Here is an 18,159-nt window from a genome sequence, read left to right as displayed (position 1 = left end):
GCGAAGTTTGACATCATAGGATTGATCCAGTATGTACCGTTCTTGTACGGATTACGCACATCACATTCTAATTGGATTTTTTGAAGATACTTATCCAATGGACCACCCTTGGTGATTCTGCCTGCATCTTCATCAATATTCAAAAACTCTTCTTCAGTTATTTCATACTCCTCTTCCACAATTGCACTGTAAAATATACAGTTAATCTAAAGTCCCAATTATTTATATAGGCCTAATCTATAAACTCTTACTCGTCGGTGCTTTCTTCATCCACAAGGTAATGTATTCCTTCGACCTCGGACGTAGCGCTTTGCTATAATTAGAAAATATGTTTTTAGCTTGATTCGACTAAAATAATGTTGGGAGTTTACCTCAACTTGTACACTGTTTGGTATTATGGAATCTCCGGAAGATGTGGATACTTCAGGTTCATCCAACGACCCTTCATGGACAAGAGATCCATCTAGGGTACTTTGATCATCAATTACTTCACATTTTTTTGATAAAAAATTCAGAATTGATTTATTCCTCTTGGGAAGAGTAGACTTTCCAAGACTTTTTTTTGTCGGTTTCATTTAATATGTAATTGAAGAGAGAAAAGTGTTATGTACAGCATTCAAATCAACATTTATAGTGATTGATCCTCGTGGCAATATCCACTGCGGGTACGAAAGTTACAGAAAATACAGACATTTAATTGGCTCTGAATCTCAACTTACAGAAATTTAAGAGAGAAGATTGGCTTGAGATTGAAATTTACAGAATTTATTAAAATTTGGTTGGGTGAAAAAACTACAGCCATAAGGAGAGAGCCTGGAGAATTTCATTGTAGAATGGTGCTGGTGTATAAATTTACGTGATCAGGATCCAGTAAGTCAACTGTCTGAGAAAGACAGTTCAGTTTCGTTTACATCCAGTTCTTTTTGGGAAACTAAGCTAGCAGCTGTATACAATGTGATGAACGGCAGATTTGGATAATTAGAAGGAATGTCTAGACTTCCTATTTTTTTAAAACGTTTTTTTTTTACATACCACTTACACAAATTCTGGCCAAGGCCAGCAGGCCAGTATAATTGCACCTATTTAGAGTCCAATCCCAGCTATTCACAGTCCGTGAGTTCCAAAGCCCAAGAACCCAACCTAGGAGACCACCATACTTTAGCAAAGACTATGTGTGGCTGTAATATCGCAAGAATTGCAATGTATACTTTCATTCAAAAAAAAAAAGAGAAGTATGTTAAAGGAAAAGCAAAAGGGAAAAAAGTGTGTGAACGAGTCTTATAGGATGACACAATGAAAAAGCTGATAAACAAGAGCTTATGTCAGAATGATTTAATTGCTTATTTAATCAGCCATAGTGTTTGAACCTTTACTTAAAATGGAAACATTTGCGAACTTGGTAGTTGTCTATGTGGTATTTGACAAAAATAATACACTTAAGAAATAATGAGAAAAAGTATATCTTGGATCCTTTTTATAGATCTATTCCAAAACCAGAAAGGTTGACTCATCATAAAAACCCAGGAGAGTTGTGCAATATAAGCAGATCCCTCTATTACACCAACATAAAGTCCATTTGCCGCATGATTGCCTAAAAAAAAATGTACTACGAGTTAGAGAAAAGAATCATCCACTCCTTAAGAAATAATATATTACCGGTAAGCTGTAAGGCAGGGACTGAGATGTCTTTCGCTCTTCTTGGGTCTTCTTTAGCAATTTTATCTAATACAGCTTTTGACTCAACTAGCAACTTTGTTCTATCGCTTGTAATTTTTACAAGTCCAGGGTCAATTCTCGAAATTTCACAGTTAGCCTTATCGGCTTCCTTCTTTCTTCTCGAAAGTGTATCCTTAACCACTCTTAGATCGACTTTGAAGCCTAGATTATCTGAGCTATCTCCAGAATCACCGACCGTTTCCCCCCTAAGTAATTTGTTATAGTAGGTATGTTTAGGGATAAACAGCTATATTTTTACGTACCACTTTGTTCTCAATTCTGTTCTTCTAAATAGTCTTTCAAGCATCGGAGACCAAATCTTTACAACAGCGTCTGTTTCAGTAGTGTCGATATCTTTGCTGAATACGTAGGAACGAAATTCCATCAATTCAAGGCTAGAGAAATTAAACGAATAAGAATCGATGGCACTGCAGTATTAAGTATAGCACAACTTACTATTGAGAATAGATGCTGAAGATATCGGAATCAACTTTACTTTTCGCTTTTGATTCTTTGTGATTGGAGAGAAATCTGCCTTTTTCAATTTCTTCTTTACTGGCCTATTTATAAATTGTTGTTAAAGCATTGAACTGTTTAGCTTGGTCTCAGTAATACAAACCATTTCAATCTCAGCAATTTTTGCTTTTAGCTTGTGGTTTAAATTAATACCAGGAGAGAAGCGCGTGGTATATTTACTGCGCAAGACGTTCCAGTCACTATCGGAAAAAAGGCGTTTTTGAGGAGTAGAAAAATGTGACAAGTCGATGATAGAATTGAGACCCAAACTAATAGATGCTACTGTTAGAGAACTGAAATATCTCATGTGCAACAATTTTTATTCAACTTACGCAACAATGGATTTCTCGTCATAGTCCAGGTTATGATAATCATTGTATGAGTTAAGGGCTGCTTTCTTGATCAAGGTTCCGACAGATTCTTCACAAGAACCAATATATAAACCGTCGTCTTCGATCCTCTATTTAAAAAAAGATGTCAACAAGAGTACATACCGACTTTAAGTAGTTAAGCCCATTACCTCTTCGTCATCTAAAGCAGAAGCTCTTCTTTTTGAACTACTTGTTAACTGCTCATGTATCCTTTCTTTCGCCAACGCAGCCGAGACACGAATACGTGTAGTCGCGTATAAAACGATCAAGATTATCACTTTGATCTTTCTTTGAGGATTTAAAATCAAAAGATGAACGTTCGTAATGTACCGTGACTGACAGTTGAAACCTGCCCAAAAGTTTCTGTTGTTGGAAATGCCAAAAGTACATCCTAAATTTTTATGGTTGATCTTTGGTGTGCGGCTACGCGATTGTATATATTAACCCGATATCGCATTAAGGTTACAGCATTAGAGGCCAGCATCTTTGATGAGTGGTTGACTATTTCATCTTTCTTTTTTTTGCAGAACTGATCAAACGTTGGTTTTTTAGTATACTTGAGGTACAACGAGACAATTTTTCTTCTTCAGAACAGTTCATGACTACATTATTGGAAATGCTAGACCTCAGTATTTTTTTCAAACGTATTTTTTTTATACCACTTACATCAATTCTGGTCAAAAAACAGCAGCCATTTACAGTAAAACTCCTGTTATTCACAGGGAGGTCACCCTCCTATAGCAAAGACTCGCCGCAGCCCCGATATATCTTTTTCGATTTAGCGTCTTTTCAAAGAAACAAGTGTCTTTACTAACTTACCCTTTTACATTATCGGTTACTTTCAGACGATAGAAGAAGTTTTTTAAGGGAAAAGAAAAGGGGAGGAGTAAAGTGTGTGAACTAGCTTTATTTATAGGCTGATAAACAAGCTTATGTCAGGATGATTTAATTGATTGTTTCATCATCCATAATGTTTGGGCCTTTACTTAAAATAGAAACATTGGCAAAAACCCCCAAACAAATCGGAACTTGGTAATTATTTATATGCGTTCCAGTAGTAGCTTGTAATGACAGTGAAGCAGATTTTATGGAAAACAGAAATCGATCATCCCATGAAGTTTAGATGATATGGCATGTCAATCGACGAGTAGATCATCGTGTGATTCTAAAAAATACGTTTATTTGAAAAACATACGTTTGAAAAAAATACGGAGTTCTAGACATTTCCTCCTTTCACTTGCATGAATGCCATGTTGCTTGGGGTAACGGGTGCCTTGAAAATGAAGGCTTCGGTAATTTTATGTGATTTTTTATGACGTGTAAGGGCGCTTGGATGCTTGAAGCGCTTACCACATTCATTGAAATCGCAACGATGGGGTTTTATGGTTTCGTTGGTTTGTTCAGGTTGAGTATTCATAATTCAGGAAGTAAAAGGGATAGAGATATAGTTTTCTTTTTTTTTTTTTTTTTTTGACTAAGAGGTTTATATGCAAAAGTTTAGACCGGAATTTTGAACTACAGCTATTTCCAGTAGGTTCTTTTTCTTTTAGTTTCTTCATCTCTTTCTTTCCGTTTCTTTATAGGTTTGTTGTACGCATCTGGCTATACATACTCTATAAAACAATGCATACTGCCTTACAGTCTTCTGTATTTTTTACACCATCCTGAAGGGATTTCCAATGGCTAGCAAGGCTGTGTGACATCCATTATTTTTTATAAATAAAATCTATAATTCTATCCAATCAAAAGCAATTTGAACCATTTTTATTTTGGCAAAAACGGACAATTTCCATATGAAGATTAACAAAAAAAAAATTGAGCTTTGAACGTCCGAAAAACTCTGTGGGTGTGTAGCATTTTATTTTGCATTTTCATTATTTTCTTCTTCCCTCATTCAATAAATAAGCATGTCAGGAAAACGAGATTATTATTACAGTGACCAAAACAGTTCTAGCAGTAGTAGTAGTAGTAGTAGTACGGCATTAACCAGACCTGTTCGACGACATTTAGTCAATGTATACCTCACATTAGCCGCCATGTGTGCTATTGCAACTATTGGGTCTCAAGTTGGCAACTATTTCGGTCCAAGCAGTTCGACCTTAGGTTCCCTGGGTGCAGTTGGGAGTGTTACCATGTTTCGATATACTTCCATTAACAGTCGTAGACGATGGGCGTTACTTGCTGTAAAGTCGTGTTTTTTTTATTTGTATGTGTACACACCCGACTAAGCACAAACACTTTATCAAATATGTAGGCTTATTCTATCTCTAGTGGGATTGCTCTTTCTGCATTTTTATCCATGTTTTTACACGTGGATCCTACAGGAGATCTTATCTTTTTAGCATTATCATCGGCAGTGCTGATATTTTTAGGCTTTTCTGGTAGTGCCTTGATGGCAGAGAGAAGGAGTATGCTATACGTTGGCGCTTTTGCAAGTAGTATATTGAGTGTGCTACTATGGTTATCATTGGCCAATGCGTTTTTCCTTAGATCATCATCTATTTTCTCGGTGGAATTATATGCTGGATTGTTAGTTTTTTCAGGATTTGGTAAGGGGTTTTTTTTTTGTTGTTCTTATATGGAATGTAACAAAGGGAATGTTTAGTCATGTATGATACGCAAATGATTGTGGAGCGAGCAAGTGCAGGTGTGTTGGATATTCCTGGTCATGCTATGGAGCTATTCTTGGATCTTTATTCCTTGTTTCTTCGATTAGCAAATATTTTAATGAAGAAAGAGATTGATCGCGAGAACGAAAAGAAGAGAAAGAGAGTGAACCGACTCCAAAGAGATTATTGAAAAAAATAAAGAGGAAGTTTAACATATCTGTTATCAATCATTTAGTATTGCTCATCGCTTTTTCACGAATGGAGGAATTATCTATGATTATGTATAACCCTTTGAACTAAGGATGTCTTTCCATTTTGTTTATAGTCTATAACTAAAAACATGGATTAAGATGAAGCTTAAAGACAATTAAAAATGAAGTAAAGACTAACTGTTGACAGTCAAAAAAAAAAGGGGGGGTAGTGTAACAGCATAAAATTTAAAAGGGATAAGGATATACATAAAAAGTTTTATTAATGCTTTTCTTCTTCTTGGACATCCGTAGTCAAATTTTAGTCTTTGGGCAAAGTTGCCTCTTCTTCGCCATCCTCCCCCTGTGAAGAGGGCCAAACCATGGGACGAACAGACCATCACATGATTCTAAAAAAATACGTTTGAAAAAAATACGGAGGTCTAGACTAATACTGGTTTCCCAAACAATCATTTTTATTTTTATATAACGTGCCCCCGGTTTTACATAGCAAATTCTTTTCGTATTTTTGAAAGGCATGATATCAAAAGATATCATTTAAAGAGTCTTTATTAGAGTCAAACAATATTTCTGCTGCAAAAATTAAGCGCACAAGATCTCACTATGCACACCTCATTAATCTCTATTTGAACATCTATAAAATTCAACCAATAGAATTGCCTTATTTCTAGCGAGAAAATATGTACCACATGCCAGACTTTATAAATGCCAAAAAAAAATCCATGATATGCTCAGTTGCATAAATCAGGAAAGAAAACTATACACAATTGTATCTTATTAGTTCTGTCTCTACTTCACAACAAAAAGGTAAAGTATTTAGGATTTCTATCACTGTTGGCCATACTGCGACTATGTCTCGCGTTAAATAGTGCCCTTGATACATACTTCTTTTTAGGTGTACCAGGACTTGACATATCTCATATTTCTTAAGCGTTTTAAATAAATGCTCTACAGACTGACTAGTTACAAATTAAAATAGATACAATTATATACAACTATGTCTCAGAGTTCCCGATAATACTTCATATAAAAATTCATGCTGAGAGTCTTGTCTTTATCAACATAATTAAAAAGAGTCAAAACCGTCAAGAATAAACATTTGAGATGTAGGGTCTAGCTTAGGGATCTCAAGAGAAAAAAAAAGATACATGTGTAGGAAATGACGGAGAGTAGTGTAGATGCCACCATTGCGATTTCTAAACAAGAAACGAAAAATCGCTGTTTAAAACGGGAGGCACGTAAACTAGTTCGTTCTCTTCAGTTCAATGATTCATTTAATAAAGACTAACATATAGCATAGCATTCTTTATGTCTAATTCCTCTTCAAGGGACATGTCTTTCACGAGGAGGTCATTATCCAAAGTAAAATACTATTTGTAAAATAAGCTTCCTTTTGAAAAAATGGTGGAAACCCAGTACACCATTTTTGATTGGCCAAAGGTTGCACTCACGGTAGATTTCGTGACGGGCTTTTTCGTCTTTTTGTCCTCTCTTTTTTTTCCCTCTTTCCTTTTTCCCCCCAGTTTTTATTAAAGGGAATAGATTAGTTAAACTTACATAAAGGGGAAACAGTTGAAAAGAAACGCGCAAAATATAGAACCTGAACATAACACAAAACTATTTTTTTCTGTCTTTTTTTTTTTTCTTTAAAGAAAGAAACAATTATGGCGACTGACCCTCCTCCATCCCCTTCCAGGTAATATTCATGTGCCATTGAGAAAAACCTTCTATTTGATTTTAACATGCTTCAACATCTCTTCTCCAATAGGCCATTGGTGAACAGTACCGAAGTTTCAAGTCCTGGACCTTATAACAATAACTACACTGCTGTTACAACTAATAATACCCCACGATTATCAGAAAGCAGTCCATATCATGTTAGAAGAAACTCCGTTGGCAGCAATCAACAAACCACAAACACTTCAAACCATGTGCGAAGAACATCAAATTCACCTCCACCTACAGCTAATTTGTCGGCTATGCCAACTTACCACAGACCAAGAACTCCCGTGAATGCACAATCTGATATATCTTCCATAAGGGCACCCGCTACCACCGCAACCATGACCAATCCAACTACACCATCCGCACCACCACCACCGCTACCAGTTACACCAACAGAGGCAACAGCGTCGGTAGCAGAGGTGCCAGAAGAAAAAGTGATAACAACAACAATGGCATCAACAGTAAAATCACCAGCAGTAACTGTACCAGCAGTAACAATACCTCCACCAGCAGCAACACCTCCACCAGCAGCGGCACCACCACCACCACCACCACCGCCTGCATCATCAGCAGCTTCAGCGAACGGATATAGACCTTTAAACGTCAAGGATGCCTTGACTTATTTGGATCAAGTCAAAGTAAAGTTTGCAGACCAACCCGAAGTGTATAATCGCTTTTTAGACATCATGAAGGAATTTAAGAGTCAAGCGTATGTTGTTACTGATAAGGAACGTACATTATAATTGCTAATAACAACAAAATATAGAATTGATACACCGGGAGTGATTGAGCGTGTTTCGACACTATTTAGAGGTCACCCAATGTTAATATTTGGATTTAATACATTTTTACCACCTGGATATCGTATTGAATGTTCCACAGATGATCACGCCAGAGACATTATTAAGGTGACAACACCCAGTGGAACTACAAGCACAACCAGTGGTGAGCCATTAAATTTACAATCGGAAACTACTAATAATCATGTTATTGAATCATCACGTTATTATAATCATCCTCAGCATCCACCTTCTTATAATAACTTTCGTTCTAATAACGGCCCACTTCCACCTATCTCCAGCTATCACGCTCCTCCTCCACCTCCTCCTTCATCAGCACCCCCACTATCATCATCCACAACAGCATCAGCATCCATGCAAAATTCCGTACCTCCACTCACACGTCCATCACAAGGGGGTCGTTCCCATTCACCACCATTACCTCCACCATCTCAGGCAGTAGCAGGCGAAAATAACAATGGTGGTACGCGTCGAGCACCTGTCGAATTTAATCATGCGATTAATTATGTAAACAAGATTAAGAATCGATTTTCCAACGATCCTGAGACGTACAAGCAATTTCTGGAGATATTACAGACCTATCAAAAGGAGCAAAAGCCGATTCAAGAGGTGTATGCGCAAGTGCAGATTTTATTTAATGGAGCCAACGATTTATTAGCCGAGTTTAAACAATTCTTGCCCGACACTTCACAGCCCCAACCCATTGATTTTTTATCACAACAAAAAGCCAAATTGCTAAAGAAGCGGTCCTTGTCAGGATTACCCAAACAACCAAAACGAGCAAAAACTCACCACAAGATGATGGATCATACCGTCTCCGATATTCGTCGATCGCCCATCATTGCTCCCAATGACGATATTCGACCTTTGGTCAGTGCAGATGAGGCAGAGTTCTTTGAACGTGTCAAGAAATACATCGGGAACAAAACAACCTATCACGCTTTTCTTCGTCTTTTGAACCTGTTTAGTCAACAAATCTTTGATGCTAACATGCTGATTGAGAAATGCGAAAGCTTCTTGGGCGGACAAAAAGATTTATATGATCAACTTAAAAAATTGGTAGGGTATGATGGAAAGGATATCGTGATTGAAAATCTACCAGCTGCTTTAGTCAAGCCTGACTTGGCATTTTGCGATGAATATGGCCCCAGCTATCGTTCTGTTCCTAAAGCATGGCAATCCCAAAGTTGTTCAGGTAGAGACGCTCTATGTTGGGAGGTCTTGAATGATGCCTATGCTTCACATCCTACGTGGGCTTCAGAAGATGGTGGATTTGTAGCTTCCAAGAAAAACATATTTGAGGAAGCCTTGCATCGTGTGGAGGAAGAAAGATATGATTACGATTTGAACATTGAAGCCAACTTGAATACCATCTCGTTATTGGAACCCATCGCAAAGAAAATTTCTCTAATGTCAGAAGAAGAGAAGAATGCTTTTAAATTGCCTCCTGGCTTAGGCGGGCCTTCCAAAACCATTTATCAACGCATCATTAAGAAGATCTACGGTAAGGAACAGGGCGCCGGTGTGATTGAAATGTTACACACCAACCCTGCTCAAAGTGTACCTGTTGTACTCAAGCGTCTCAAGCAGAAGGATGAAGAATGGAAGCGATCTCAGGTAAAAATGAAAAAAGATGAACTTATCGCACAAATATACTTTATATTTTAACCTATATCTTTTCCATTGCAGCGTGAGTGGAATAAGGTATGGAGAGAGGTAGAAATCAAAAACTATTACAAGGCGCTCGATTACCAAGGTGTCATATTTAAAGCCAATGATCGTAAAACTATGTCTGTCAAATACTTGGTGACCGAAATCAAGAGTATCCACTTGGACCAAGACAAACGACCCAACCATCTTGCTAACATTGAACCTCAATTTGCTTTTGAATTCAAGAACAAAAAGATTTTCAAAGATGTCACTCGTGTGTTGTACAGTTACTTTGAGCGACAAACGATGTACGGTATTGAGGATTGTGAAGTTATGAAGGCATTTATCGAAATGTTTTTACCCGTGTTCTTTGATGTCCCGGATGTACTTCCTGAAATTAGCCTTGATCAACAATCCACAGATATGAATATAGATGAAGATGAAGATATGGTGGATGAAGACGAAGTGATGGATGAGGACGATGAGGATGAAGATGATGACACTCAAAACTCATATGACTCTTCCACAGATACATCTCGTTCCACGAGAAGAGGCGGTAATAATTATACAAGGAGCACAAATGGTAGAAGATCTCCACGCCATAAGCCAAATGATGATGATCATCAACGTCTTTTGAAGGACGTCTTGACAAAAACTATGAAACCTTCAGCGTTAGAGAAAATGACGGAAGTGAAGAAGGAGGTGATACCGTTGGAGATCGAAGAAGAGGATGAAGAGCCTAGCAAGGACCATAAGATTTATAATCTCTTTGGAAACACCACATTCTATTGCTTCTTTAGGCTGTTTCAGGTAAGGCGATCAATGTTTTTTTTTTTATATGTGAACATGTCATGTTGATCATTTTTTTTTTCACTTAGAAATGCTATGAACGCTTAAATAAGATGAAACAGTTGGATAGAGAGTATAGAATGGATCCCGAAAAGACAAAGTTGATGAATAAGGCTGCACTTGAATTAAATATCACTACCGCCACATTTAACTGTGAGTACATAAACATTAGGCATGTGCGAAGTAAAAAGAAAAATAATGCTAAAAAAATGTTTGCTTTTGAAGCGATCGAAATGGATTTTAAATCAGGTTACTACAATGCTCTGCTGAAGTTGATTGATCGTTTCTTTGATGACGAACTGGATCAACATGTGTTTGAGGAATGTGCAAGATATATATTTGGTACGAAAGCATATATCATGTTTACAATTGATAAGTTGATGCTATCCATCATGCGTCAGGTAATTGGAAATATATATACATTTAAAAAAAGTTGGACTAAATGTTATGAATTAGCTACATCAAATTGTGACAGAGCCAAAAGCCCAGGAGTTATTGTCCTTCTTTAAAAAGAACCATGAACATGAAAAGGGATCACCCGAGTTGACACAAGCATATCGATTGGAAGTAGCTGAAGCTTTAGGAGCAGATGATAACCTGTATAATTTAGCATTTGATACTTGCAGTCGAACATTATCCATTCAGTTATTAGGAAAAGATGATGAGACATTTGAATTAAATGATTCAGATGGTTATACCAATTATGTTGCTAATTATGTTGATTGGGAGCATGAAACTCCGGGGGTAGACCGTAAAGCGATGGAAAAGCAATTTTTAAAGAGGTACAGAAAGAAGAAGACTATTTATTACCATTAGACTCACTTCTTTTGAAATAGAAATTTGATGCAGTGTAATAACGAAGAAAAGGATGCTTTCAATCGACCTGATTTACAATACAAGATATGTGCTAACACATATCACATGTTCTATGTGATCGGGACAGAAGATGTGTTTTATCGCACAACAAAACAAGATGCTATCACAGATGTATCAAGAAAGGACGCTTTCAAATTATGGTTGGATAAAGGAAAGGATCAAAGTGAATTAGAAAATAAGGCTCGTGCTCTTTATAGCGTTCAAAAGTAAACTCACTTTTTATTACCCACTTACAATATCTTAAATCATACACAATTGTAAATAAATTATGACTTTTTTTTTTTAAGAAAAAATCATTGTGGCACCCGAATAAATGCTACGATAAATTGCCCGGTTTAGCGCGCTTCATCCATATTTTTTCGCGTTTCATTTTCCCTAATACAACAAAAATGACTGTGCATACTGGAGAACGCTTGAAGGCTCTTCGAGCATTATTTCATACCGAACATCAAGACGTCGATGCCTTGTAAATGATTTTTAGGGTTTTGTTGTCCCTCCCACTTTTTTTTTTTTTTCACACTTGTTAACCATCCTCTTCTTCATAGTTTAATTCCATCAGAGGATGCTCACCAAGTAAGGGAGACCAAGGAATGACTTGACGACAGAGAAAACTAACCTTTATTTCTTTTTAGAGTGAATACGCAGCCGAGTCCGATTTAAGACGTCAATGGATCTCTGGTTTCAGTGGATCTGCTGGGTTTGCCATTGTGTCCAACAATGAAGCCGCCCTATTCACCGATGGTAGATACTTTTTACAAGCAGGCGAACAACTCGATGACAATTGGGTTTTAATGAAGCAAGGACTCCCTGGTGTGCCTACTTGGCAGGAATACCTTGTTACCGTATGTGTATCACATTATTTAAAAAAATGAGAAAACCATCTTGTAACACCTCTTTTTAATTTATCAGAGACTTCCTGCAGGTTCTCGTATTGGCTTAGATGCTACCTTAACCACTGTTGCTGATGCTCATGATCTTCAAACTCGCTTAGATACTGTCAATTCTACACTCGTTCCCGTCGTGCATAACTTGGTGGATCTTGCTTGGGGAAACGAGAGACCCACACCTCCTCACGACAAGGTGTTTGTACACCCTATTGAATATTCAGGGGAATCACACGAAGCAAAGCTCGAGAAAGTGCGTCAACATCTCAAGGAAAAGGATCAATTCGGTGTTATTGTATCTGCTTTGGATGAAATTGCTTGGTTGTTTAACTTGAGAGGTTCTGATGTCGACTGTAATCCTGTATTTTATTCTTATGCCATTGTCACACAAGAGGATACGACGCTTTACATTAATGCTGAAAAATTAACTGAAGCAGTTCGCGAACATCTTCATGGTATCCATTTAAAGCCTTATGATGCCATCTTTTCCGATTTAATCTCATTCAAGGAACATCTTGTCTCTTTACCCCAAAAGTTTTTGATTGACGGTAGTACAAGCTTGGCCATTGAGGCTGCAGTAGGATCTGACAACGTGGTTGATGAACGTTCATTCATTAACGATGCCAAAGCCATCAAGAATGAACAAGAGTTAAAGGGTATGCGTGATTGTCATATTCGTGATGGTGCTGCCTTGGTGCAATACTTTGCTTGGCTCGAAAAGGAATTGTTGGCAGGTACACAATTAGATGAGGTGCAAGCAGGAGATCACCTTGAGAAGTTGCGTGCCTCTCAACAAGATTTTGTCGGTCTTTCTTTCCCTACCATTTCCTCAACAGGTCCCAACGGGGCTATCATTCATTATGAACCCGAGAGAGGAAACTGTAAGGTGATTGATCCTAATCAAATTTATTTATGTGATTCTGGTGCTCAATATAAAGATGGCACTACTGATGTCACTCGAACACTTCATTTCGGTACTCCCACACAATATGAAAAGATGTGCTTCACTGCTGTCTTACAAGGTCATATTGGTTTGGATACGGCTGTATTCCCTATTGGAACCACTGGTTATCTTTTGGATCCATTTGCTAGAATGCCCCTTTGGAAACAAGGACTTGATTATCGTCATGGTACAGGACATGGTGTTGGATCATTTTTGAACGTTCATGAAGGACCTCATGGTATCGGTGTAAGACCACCTTATAACAACACACCTTTGGCTGTTGGTATGACTGTGACAGACGAGCCTGGATACTATGAGGATGGTAAATTCGGTATTCGTATTGAAAATGTCTTGATCATTCGCAAAGAGAACACCCCTCATAACTTTGGAGATCGCGACTACCTTGGCTTTGAACATGTCACCATTGCTCCTATCGGATTGAACTTGATTGATGAAACCATGTTGTCTCCTGCTGAAAAGAAATGGGTGAATGACTATCACAATGAATGTGTCGAAAAGTTATCTCCTTTGATTGCTTCGGATCCTGTTGCCGTTGCTTGGTTAAAGAAGGAAACACGTCCTTTATAATTTTTTTATTGTGATCCAAAAAACTTTACACCCATACTATCTTCATCTGTTCCCTTAAAGATTTGCGCATTTCCTCTTTTAACAAGAATATTTAATGCCTTGTTTAAAAGTGCTTTATCTAATTCATAAAATTCTGTTGTATTTTTTTTTATATATAAATGGTACTTGTTAATCTGTGTTTTACGTGTTTACACCCTATTGAAATTAAAGTTACCTTGTCCTTCTGCTAATTCGCCATGAGCTATTTCGTAATACGTTACAATCTGATTATTTTGGCCTGTTTCATTGATCTATTTTTTGTAGAACATGTAAGATGGATTTATTCGTAAATGTTTCTTATGTAAGCACTTCTTACCCAGTTCCAAATCAAATTGGCCCACTCGTCAGGTGTATGCCAGTATATTAACGCTTCACTCCTTGGACCCTTATTACCACCTTCCCATTCTGCCGTACCTAGTTTGATGGTAAATATAAGTATATTTTTTTTTTTCATATAGATAACTACACTTGTATTACCCTTTTGGACCATTTCTTCAATAATTTCTTGTAAGGTTTCAAAAGACAGACGTCGATTAATCTTTCTATTCTCGAAAATCTCTATTCCTCCCGGTGCAGTAGCTTGATGTACATCGATTCTAAACAAATGCTTGTGACGTGTGTAAGCAAGTATGAATGTTTCCCATTGAGACACTTGACTCTTCCATGTCGAATCTGTAATTTGTCGACTAAAAAAATAAAATAAAAAAGCAGGAAAGGATGGTTTAATACGATGTGTATATCCTCAAACCGACCACAAAAAGTAATCAAGTGAGAACGTACGTAAAGAAAGGAGGAAAATCAAACAAGGACGGGTATTCGAAATCTAAAGAACTCATTTTCTATAACTGTGTATCAAAGCAAAAAGAAAAAAAAGTTAAATCACGCATATTTTTATAAAAAAAAGTTCAGTAATAACAAATGAAAGATTCCCCCGCTCAATGCCTTTGGTTATATTTTCATGCAATAATACTTATTTTATTGATATTCAATAATGAATAAAATTCATGCCTCATATGCTATCTTAGGACTAACACGATAAAAAATGCTTATAATTTTTGTTGAATGTTAGTCTCCCTATTCTCCAAGTCGACATCATGAAATGCAGCCATATGACGTAAGAAAGATGGATGTACAGAAAACATGTGTTCGCAGACCTTGCAATATACATTACTCAAGTCGTCCAGTTCATACCATCCATATACCGTAGGATCATCCTCAGAAATAGGCTTTACATTTAGCTGATGTATATCAATTAAATGCTTTCTGTATACATTGGCAGACTCGAATCGGTAATCGCAAGATTTACAATAAACAGTATCGAGTTCATTGGCGTCAGGTTGGATTTCACTGTTGGGTCGGCAAGATAAGACAAGCACCTTTTGGATCACACTATGACCCATTTTGAGATGTCGGCTAAGGTGATATTTAGAACTAGTGCTAATGTTACACACCTCGCAAGATATCATTTCAGGTTCTCTCGGGACCGTGGGTTCGTCCATCTTTTGTCGTTTTGAAGTAAATGTTGGTACTTGATATAATTGTCCTTGATTGACACTGATCATTGGTTGAATTGGAATATAGGGATTGTATGAAGAACCACAACTAGAATTTGGTAGGTTACTCGTAACGCAAGTTTGTCGTATAATCGTTTGACTATCATATCTTGGTTGTTGAGGTATTGACTTTGTAGCATCGACGTAGCTTTGACTAGTAGAAGTCGCAGTGCCAGAAGCATATTTCATATTGTCTAGCTGGGCGTCAGAAATTCCTATTGTTTCAGTTTGGGAATGATGTTCTAATAACATATTTTTGTGAAATCCAGTCATATGGATGATGTAGTTTTCTTGGCTTTTAAATGTCTTAAGACAAGGGCAAGTAGGATGTAATTGAAGGGGTGATGTATACAACGTGGTTGGAGCTGGCTGCTTTTCTTGAACTGGTATTGACATTATGTCATAGACTGTTTCATGAGCTTGGACACCGGATTGATTTACAGGGTCGGAATAACCAGGAACATAATAATACTCTTCTTCGGCTAGGCTGGGAGCACTTTGTGACGCCATTTCTTCTTTCTGGTGGACTTTCTCAGTAATACTGGTAAAAGTGGATGGGTTTGGTAGAGCGGTGTTGCAAGATGCAGGATCAAGAACGCCCAGAATATCAACAGTAGAAGCGGCGTCATGTTCTGGTGATTCATTGGGATCCTTTTCAATATCGTGGGTCTGAGATAAATGGATCAAGTATATAGCCCTAGAAGAATAAGATAGCTTACATAACAAGCAATAATTGTTGGGATCATTAAAATTGGGTTGTTCCCTTGGTTTTGGTTCTGTCTTTGTATTAGACTCTCTTGTTTCTTCCTGATCGCTTTTAAAGGTTTCTTCAGAGGGTTTTTTTACCGTGCTAGCGATTCTGTGTTGGCCACCTCTTTGTGATGCTGTTTTTAAGGTTTGAATCTTTAAACTTCTGTTGTGAAGACGGATACCGCGTGTCTTGCTGGAATTTTCGGTGCTATTGAAAGAACTCGAAAAACTGGTTGACCTTGTCCTCAGGTTATTTATTCTCGTTTTACTAATACGAAAATACTGGTTTTTTGTTGCTACGTGTTTTTTGTTGTGCAAAAATCTTCTGTGATGATTGTATGAATCGAAGCTTGAATAGTTACGTTTGCATAGTGAACAGTAAGTGGCTGAACTTTCGTTTATGGTTTTTGCGTGTGGGATAGATCCGTTTTCCTCAACATGGCACACTTCCATATGTTTACGTAAAAAACCCATTCGGCGATATTTCCGGTTACAATGGCTACAAGCATATTTTGGAGTCCCCTCGTGAGCTTTAAGGAGATGCCGATCGAGACTACTTTCTTTGAGATATAAACTACCGCAGTCGCTACATACAAATAATCCGTTTTCTTGCTGCCGTTTTTCAGAGATTGGTTTGGATAGGTTAAATCTTTGTAGACTGTAATTTTTTATGATCTTCATATCTTTATCATTAGAAGAAGTCTCTTGCGCCCCTTTTACAAGATTGTTACACGATTCCTCTGAGGCAACTTGATTATCACACATGGGACAACCCAGTTCATCAAAAGCCTTTGCTTTTCTAGGTTCAGATGAGCTAACTTGAGATCTTGTAAACACTAATCTTGAATTCGAAACTTTGGGTCCTAGAGATGCCTTATGAATATCTTGGAGATGACTGCGGTATGCTACTAACGAATCAAAGTACTTCTCGCATGGTCTGCAATATAAATCTATAGTGTCTCCCTTATTTATATTTACTGTCATGTGTTCTGGATTTAAAGCCGACTTACAACCTTCCTCAGAATCAGGTTCTACCTCGGACAGACTTTTGGATGTGGTTGTGCTGTCAGCGCTGGACATATTATACTCTGATTTAGGCATATCTTCTACTTGGACATGCATGAGCCGATGGATATTTTCCGGTGAAACTTTATGTAAAATGGTGCGGTGCTTGCATAATGAATAGTAAGTATAAAAGTAATGATCGCATGACTGACAATAAAATTGCGACTTCCGTCTTCTCGGGTGCTGCTTGTGATATTTTTCAATATGGTACAGAAGGTTACTCTGATGGCTAAATACAGTGCAACACACATCACAAAAGGCCTCACTTTTTTTTTGGCCTGGATAACAGAGAACTCGATTCTCTACCTCACTCATGTGTGCGAAGTATTCTTGATTGGAGCCGAACAATTTCAAGCAAGTGGGGCAAATAAGCGTCTGAAGCTTGGACTGGATATAAAGAATCAGTTTCTAATTGTTGTAGTTAATTTTGCATTAATTTTACCTCAATAACAAATGCATGTTTTATTTGGAGATGCTTAAGATAGTTTGATTTGGTATCATACACTTGATTACAAGGTTGACAAATGAAGTTTGGATCTTCAAGGTTGGGTATAATTATATTTCCATCCTGGTCTCTCTTCGTCAACTTATGTCTAAATAGGATATGCCTTACTAGAGTATCTTTACAGCTTATGTACTTTTGACATATTTTACATACAACCCCTACCAAAGAGGGAAGGCTAAGTCTTTATTTTTTCTATTGTTTTGACTTTATAAGTTTACCTGGATGCAGCGCCTTATTTTCACTTGAAGTAAGAGTGTTCTGGTTGGGAACGGTGTCAATGGAAGTTTCAACACTTGTGAAAGTCGTGTTTTCTTCGGACTCCGGGAGGTCAGTAGTATCCGCAGCCTCTAAAGAAACACTTCTAGGTTGACTTGGAAGGTTTTCCCTATCCATGGTATTACCTAAAGGTGTTGACTTTGACTCGGCCTTCATGCTATTTGTGCTGAGAAAAAAAAAAAAAGAGAGAAAAGAAAAGAAAAGAAAAGAAAAGAAAAGAAAAAGTTGTCAAAAA

General features: G+C 37.5%; 6 protein-coding genes across 6 annotated transcripts; 2 read left to right on the top strand and 4 right to left on the bottom strand.

Moving 5' to 3' along the window:
- Positions 1 to 1,228: 1,228 nt before the first annotated feature.
- On the bottom strand, positions 1,229 to 2,572 carry EV154DRAFT_99023 (uncharacterized protein). The gene is made up of 6 exons (XM_051607884.1): positions 2,565 to 2,572; positions 2,336 to 2,501; positions 2,173 to 2,276; positions 1,980 to 2,111; positions 1,657 to 1,922; positions 1,229 to 1,591 (listed from the first exon to the last, which is right to left on the bottom strand). Exons 2-6 carry the CDS (start codon positions 2,336 to 2,338, stop codon positions 1,437 to 1,439), a joined length of 660 nt encoding a protein of 219 aa, XP_051460755.1. The 5' UTR covers positions 2,339 to 2,501; positions 2,565 to 2,572; the 3' UTR covers positions 1,229 to 1,436.
- EV154DRAFT_398028 (uncharacterized protein) lies at positions 2,405 to 2,686 on the bottom strand (the record flags this gene model as incomplete). Its single annotated transcript, XM_051595221.1, has 2 exons — positions 2,405 to 2,501; positions 2,565 to 2,686. Coding segments are annotated over 2 exons (219 nt in total), but the record flags the coding sequence as incomplete, so codon positions are not given.
- Positions 2,687 to 4,456: 1,770 nt separating this feature from the next.
- EV154DRAFT_499279 (inhibitor of apoptosis-promoting Bax1-domain-containing protein) lies at positions 4,457 to 5,447 on the top strand. Its single transcript, XM_051600454.1, has 3 exons — positions 4,457 to 4,786; positions 4,858 to 5,152; positions 5,209 to 5,447. Exons 1-3 carry the CDS (start codon positions 4,511 to 4,513, stop codon positions 5,400 to 5,402), a joined length of 765 nt encoding a protein of 254 aa, XP_051460753.1. The 5' UTR covers positions 4,457 to 4,510; the 3' UTR covers positions 5,403 to 5,447.
- Positions 5,448 to 7,595: 2,148 nt separating this feature from the next.
- EV154DRAFT_415314 (uncharacterized protein) lies at positions 7,596 to 13,736 on the top strand (the record flags this gene model as incomplete). Its single annotated transcript, XM_051595654.1, has 12 exons — positions 7,596 to 7,855; positions 7,913 to 8,091; positions 8,341 to 9,563; positions 9,636 to 10,134; positions 10,267 to 10,406; positions 10,475 to 10,598; positions 10,671 to 10,846; positions 10,902 to 11,196; positions 11,730 to 11,787; positions 11,867 to 11,894; positions 11,954 to 12,163; positions 12,231 to 13,736. 12 exons carry the CDS (start codon positions 7,596 to 7,598, stop codon positions 13,734 to 13,736), a joined length of 4,698 nt encoding a protein of 1,565 aa, XP_051460752.1.
- A 5-nt stretch (positions 13,737 to 13,741) lies between these two features.
- Positions 13,742 to 14,611, bottom strand: EV154DRAFT_536700 (ESCRT-II complex, vps25 subunit; the record flags this gene model as incomplete). The annotated part of the gene is made up of 6 exons (XM_051604155.1): positions 13,742 to 13,789; positions 13,820 to 13,869; positions 13,951 to 14,026; positions 14,092 to 14,189; positions 14,253 to 14,461; positions 14,556 to 14,611. 6 exons carry the CDS (start codon positions 14,609 to 14,611, stop codon positions 13,742 to 13,744), a joined length of 537 nt encoding a protein of 178 aa, XP_051460751.1.
- Positions 14,612 to 14,732: 121 nt separating this feature from the next.
- Positions 14,733 to 18,086, bottom strand: EV154DRAFT_600205 (uncharacterized protein). Its single transcript, XM_051607156.1, has 3 exons — positions 17,867 to 18,086; positions 17,586 to 17,806; positions 14,733 to 17,530 (listed from the first exon to the last, which is right to left on the bottom strand). The coding sequence occupies exons 1-3, from the start codon at positions 18,078 to 18,080 to the stop codon at positions 14,822 to 14,824; spliced, it is 3,144 nt and encodes a 1,047-aa protein (XP_051460750.1). The 5' UTR covers positions 18,081 to 18,086; the 3' UTR covers positions 14,733 to 14,821.
- Positions 18,087 to 18,159: the final 73 nt, after the last annotated feature.

The sequence above is a fragment of the Mucor mucedo genome, assembly GCF_025094135.1.
Source record: "Mucor mucedo strain NRRL 3635 chromosome Unknown EV154scaffold_18, whole genome shotgun sequence".
In the NCBI taxonomy this organism is placed as follows: Eukaryota; Fungi; Mucoromycota; class Mucoromycetes; order Mucorales; family Mucoraceae; genus Mucor; species Mucor mucedo.
The sequence above is the reverse complement of the archived record's forward strand: the minus strand, read 5'-3'. Positions and strand labels throughout refer to the sequence as shown.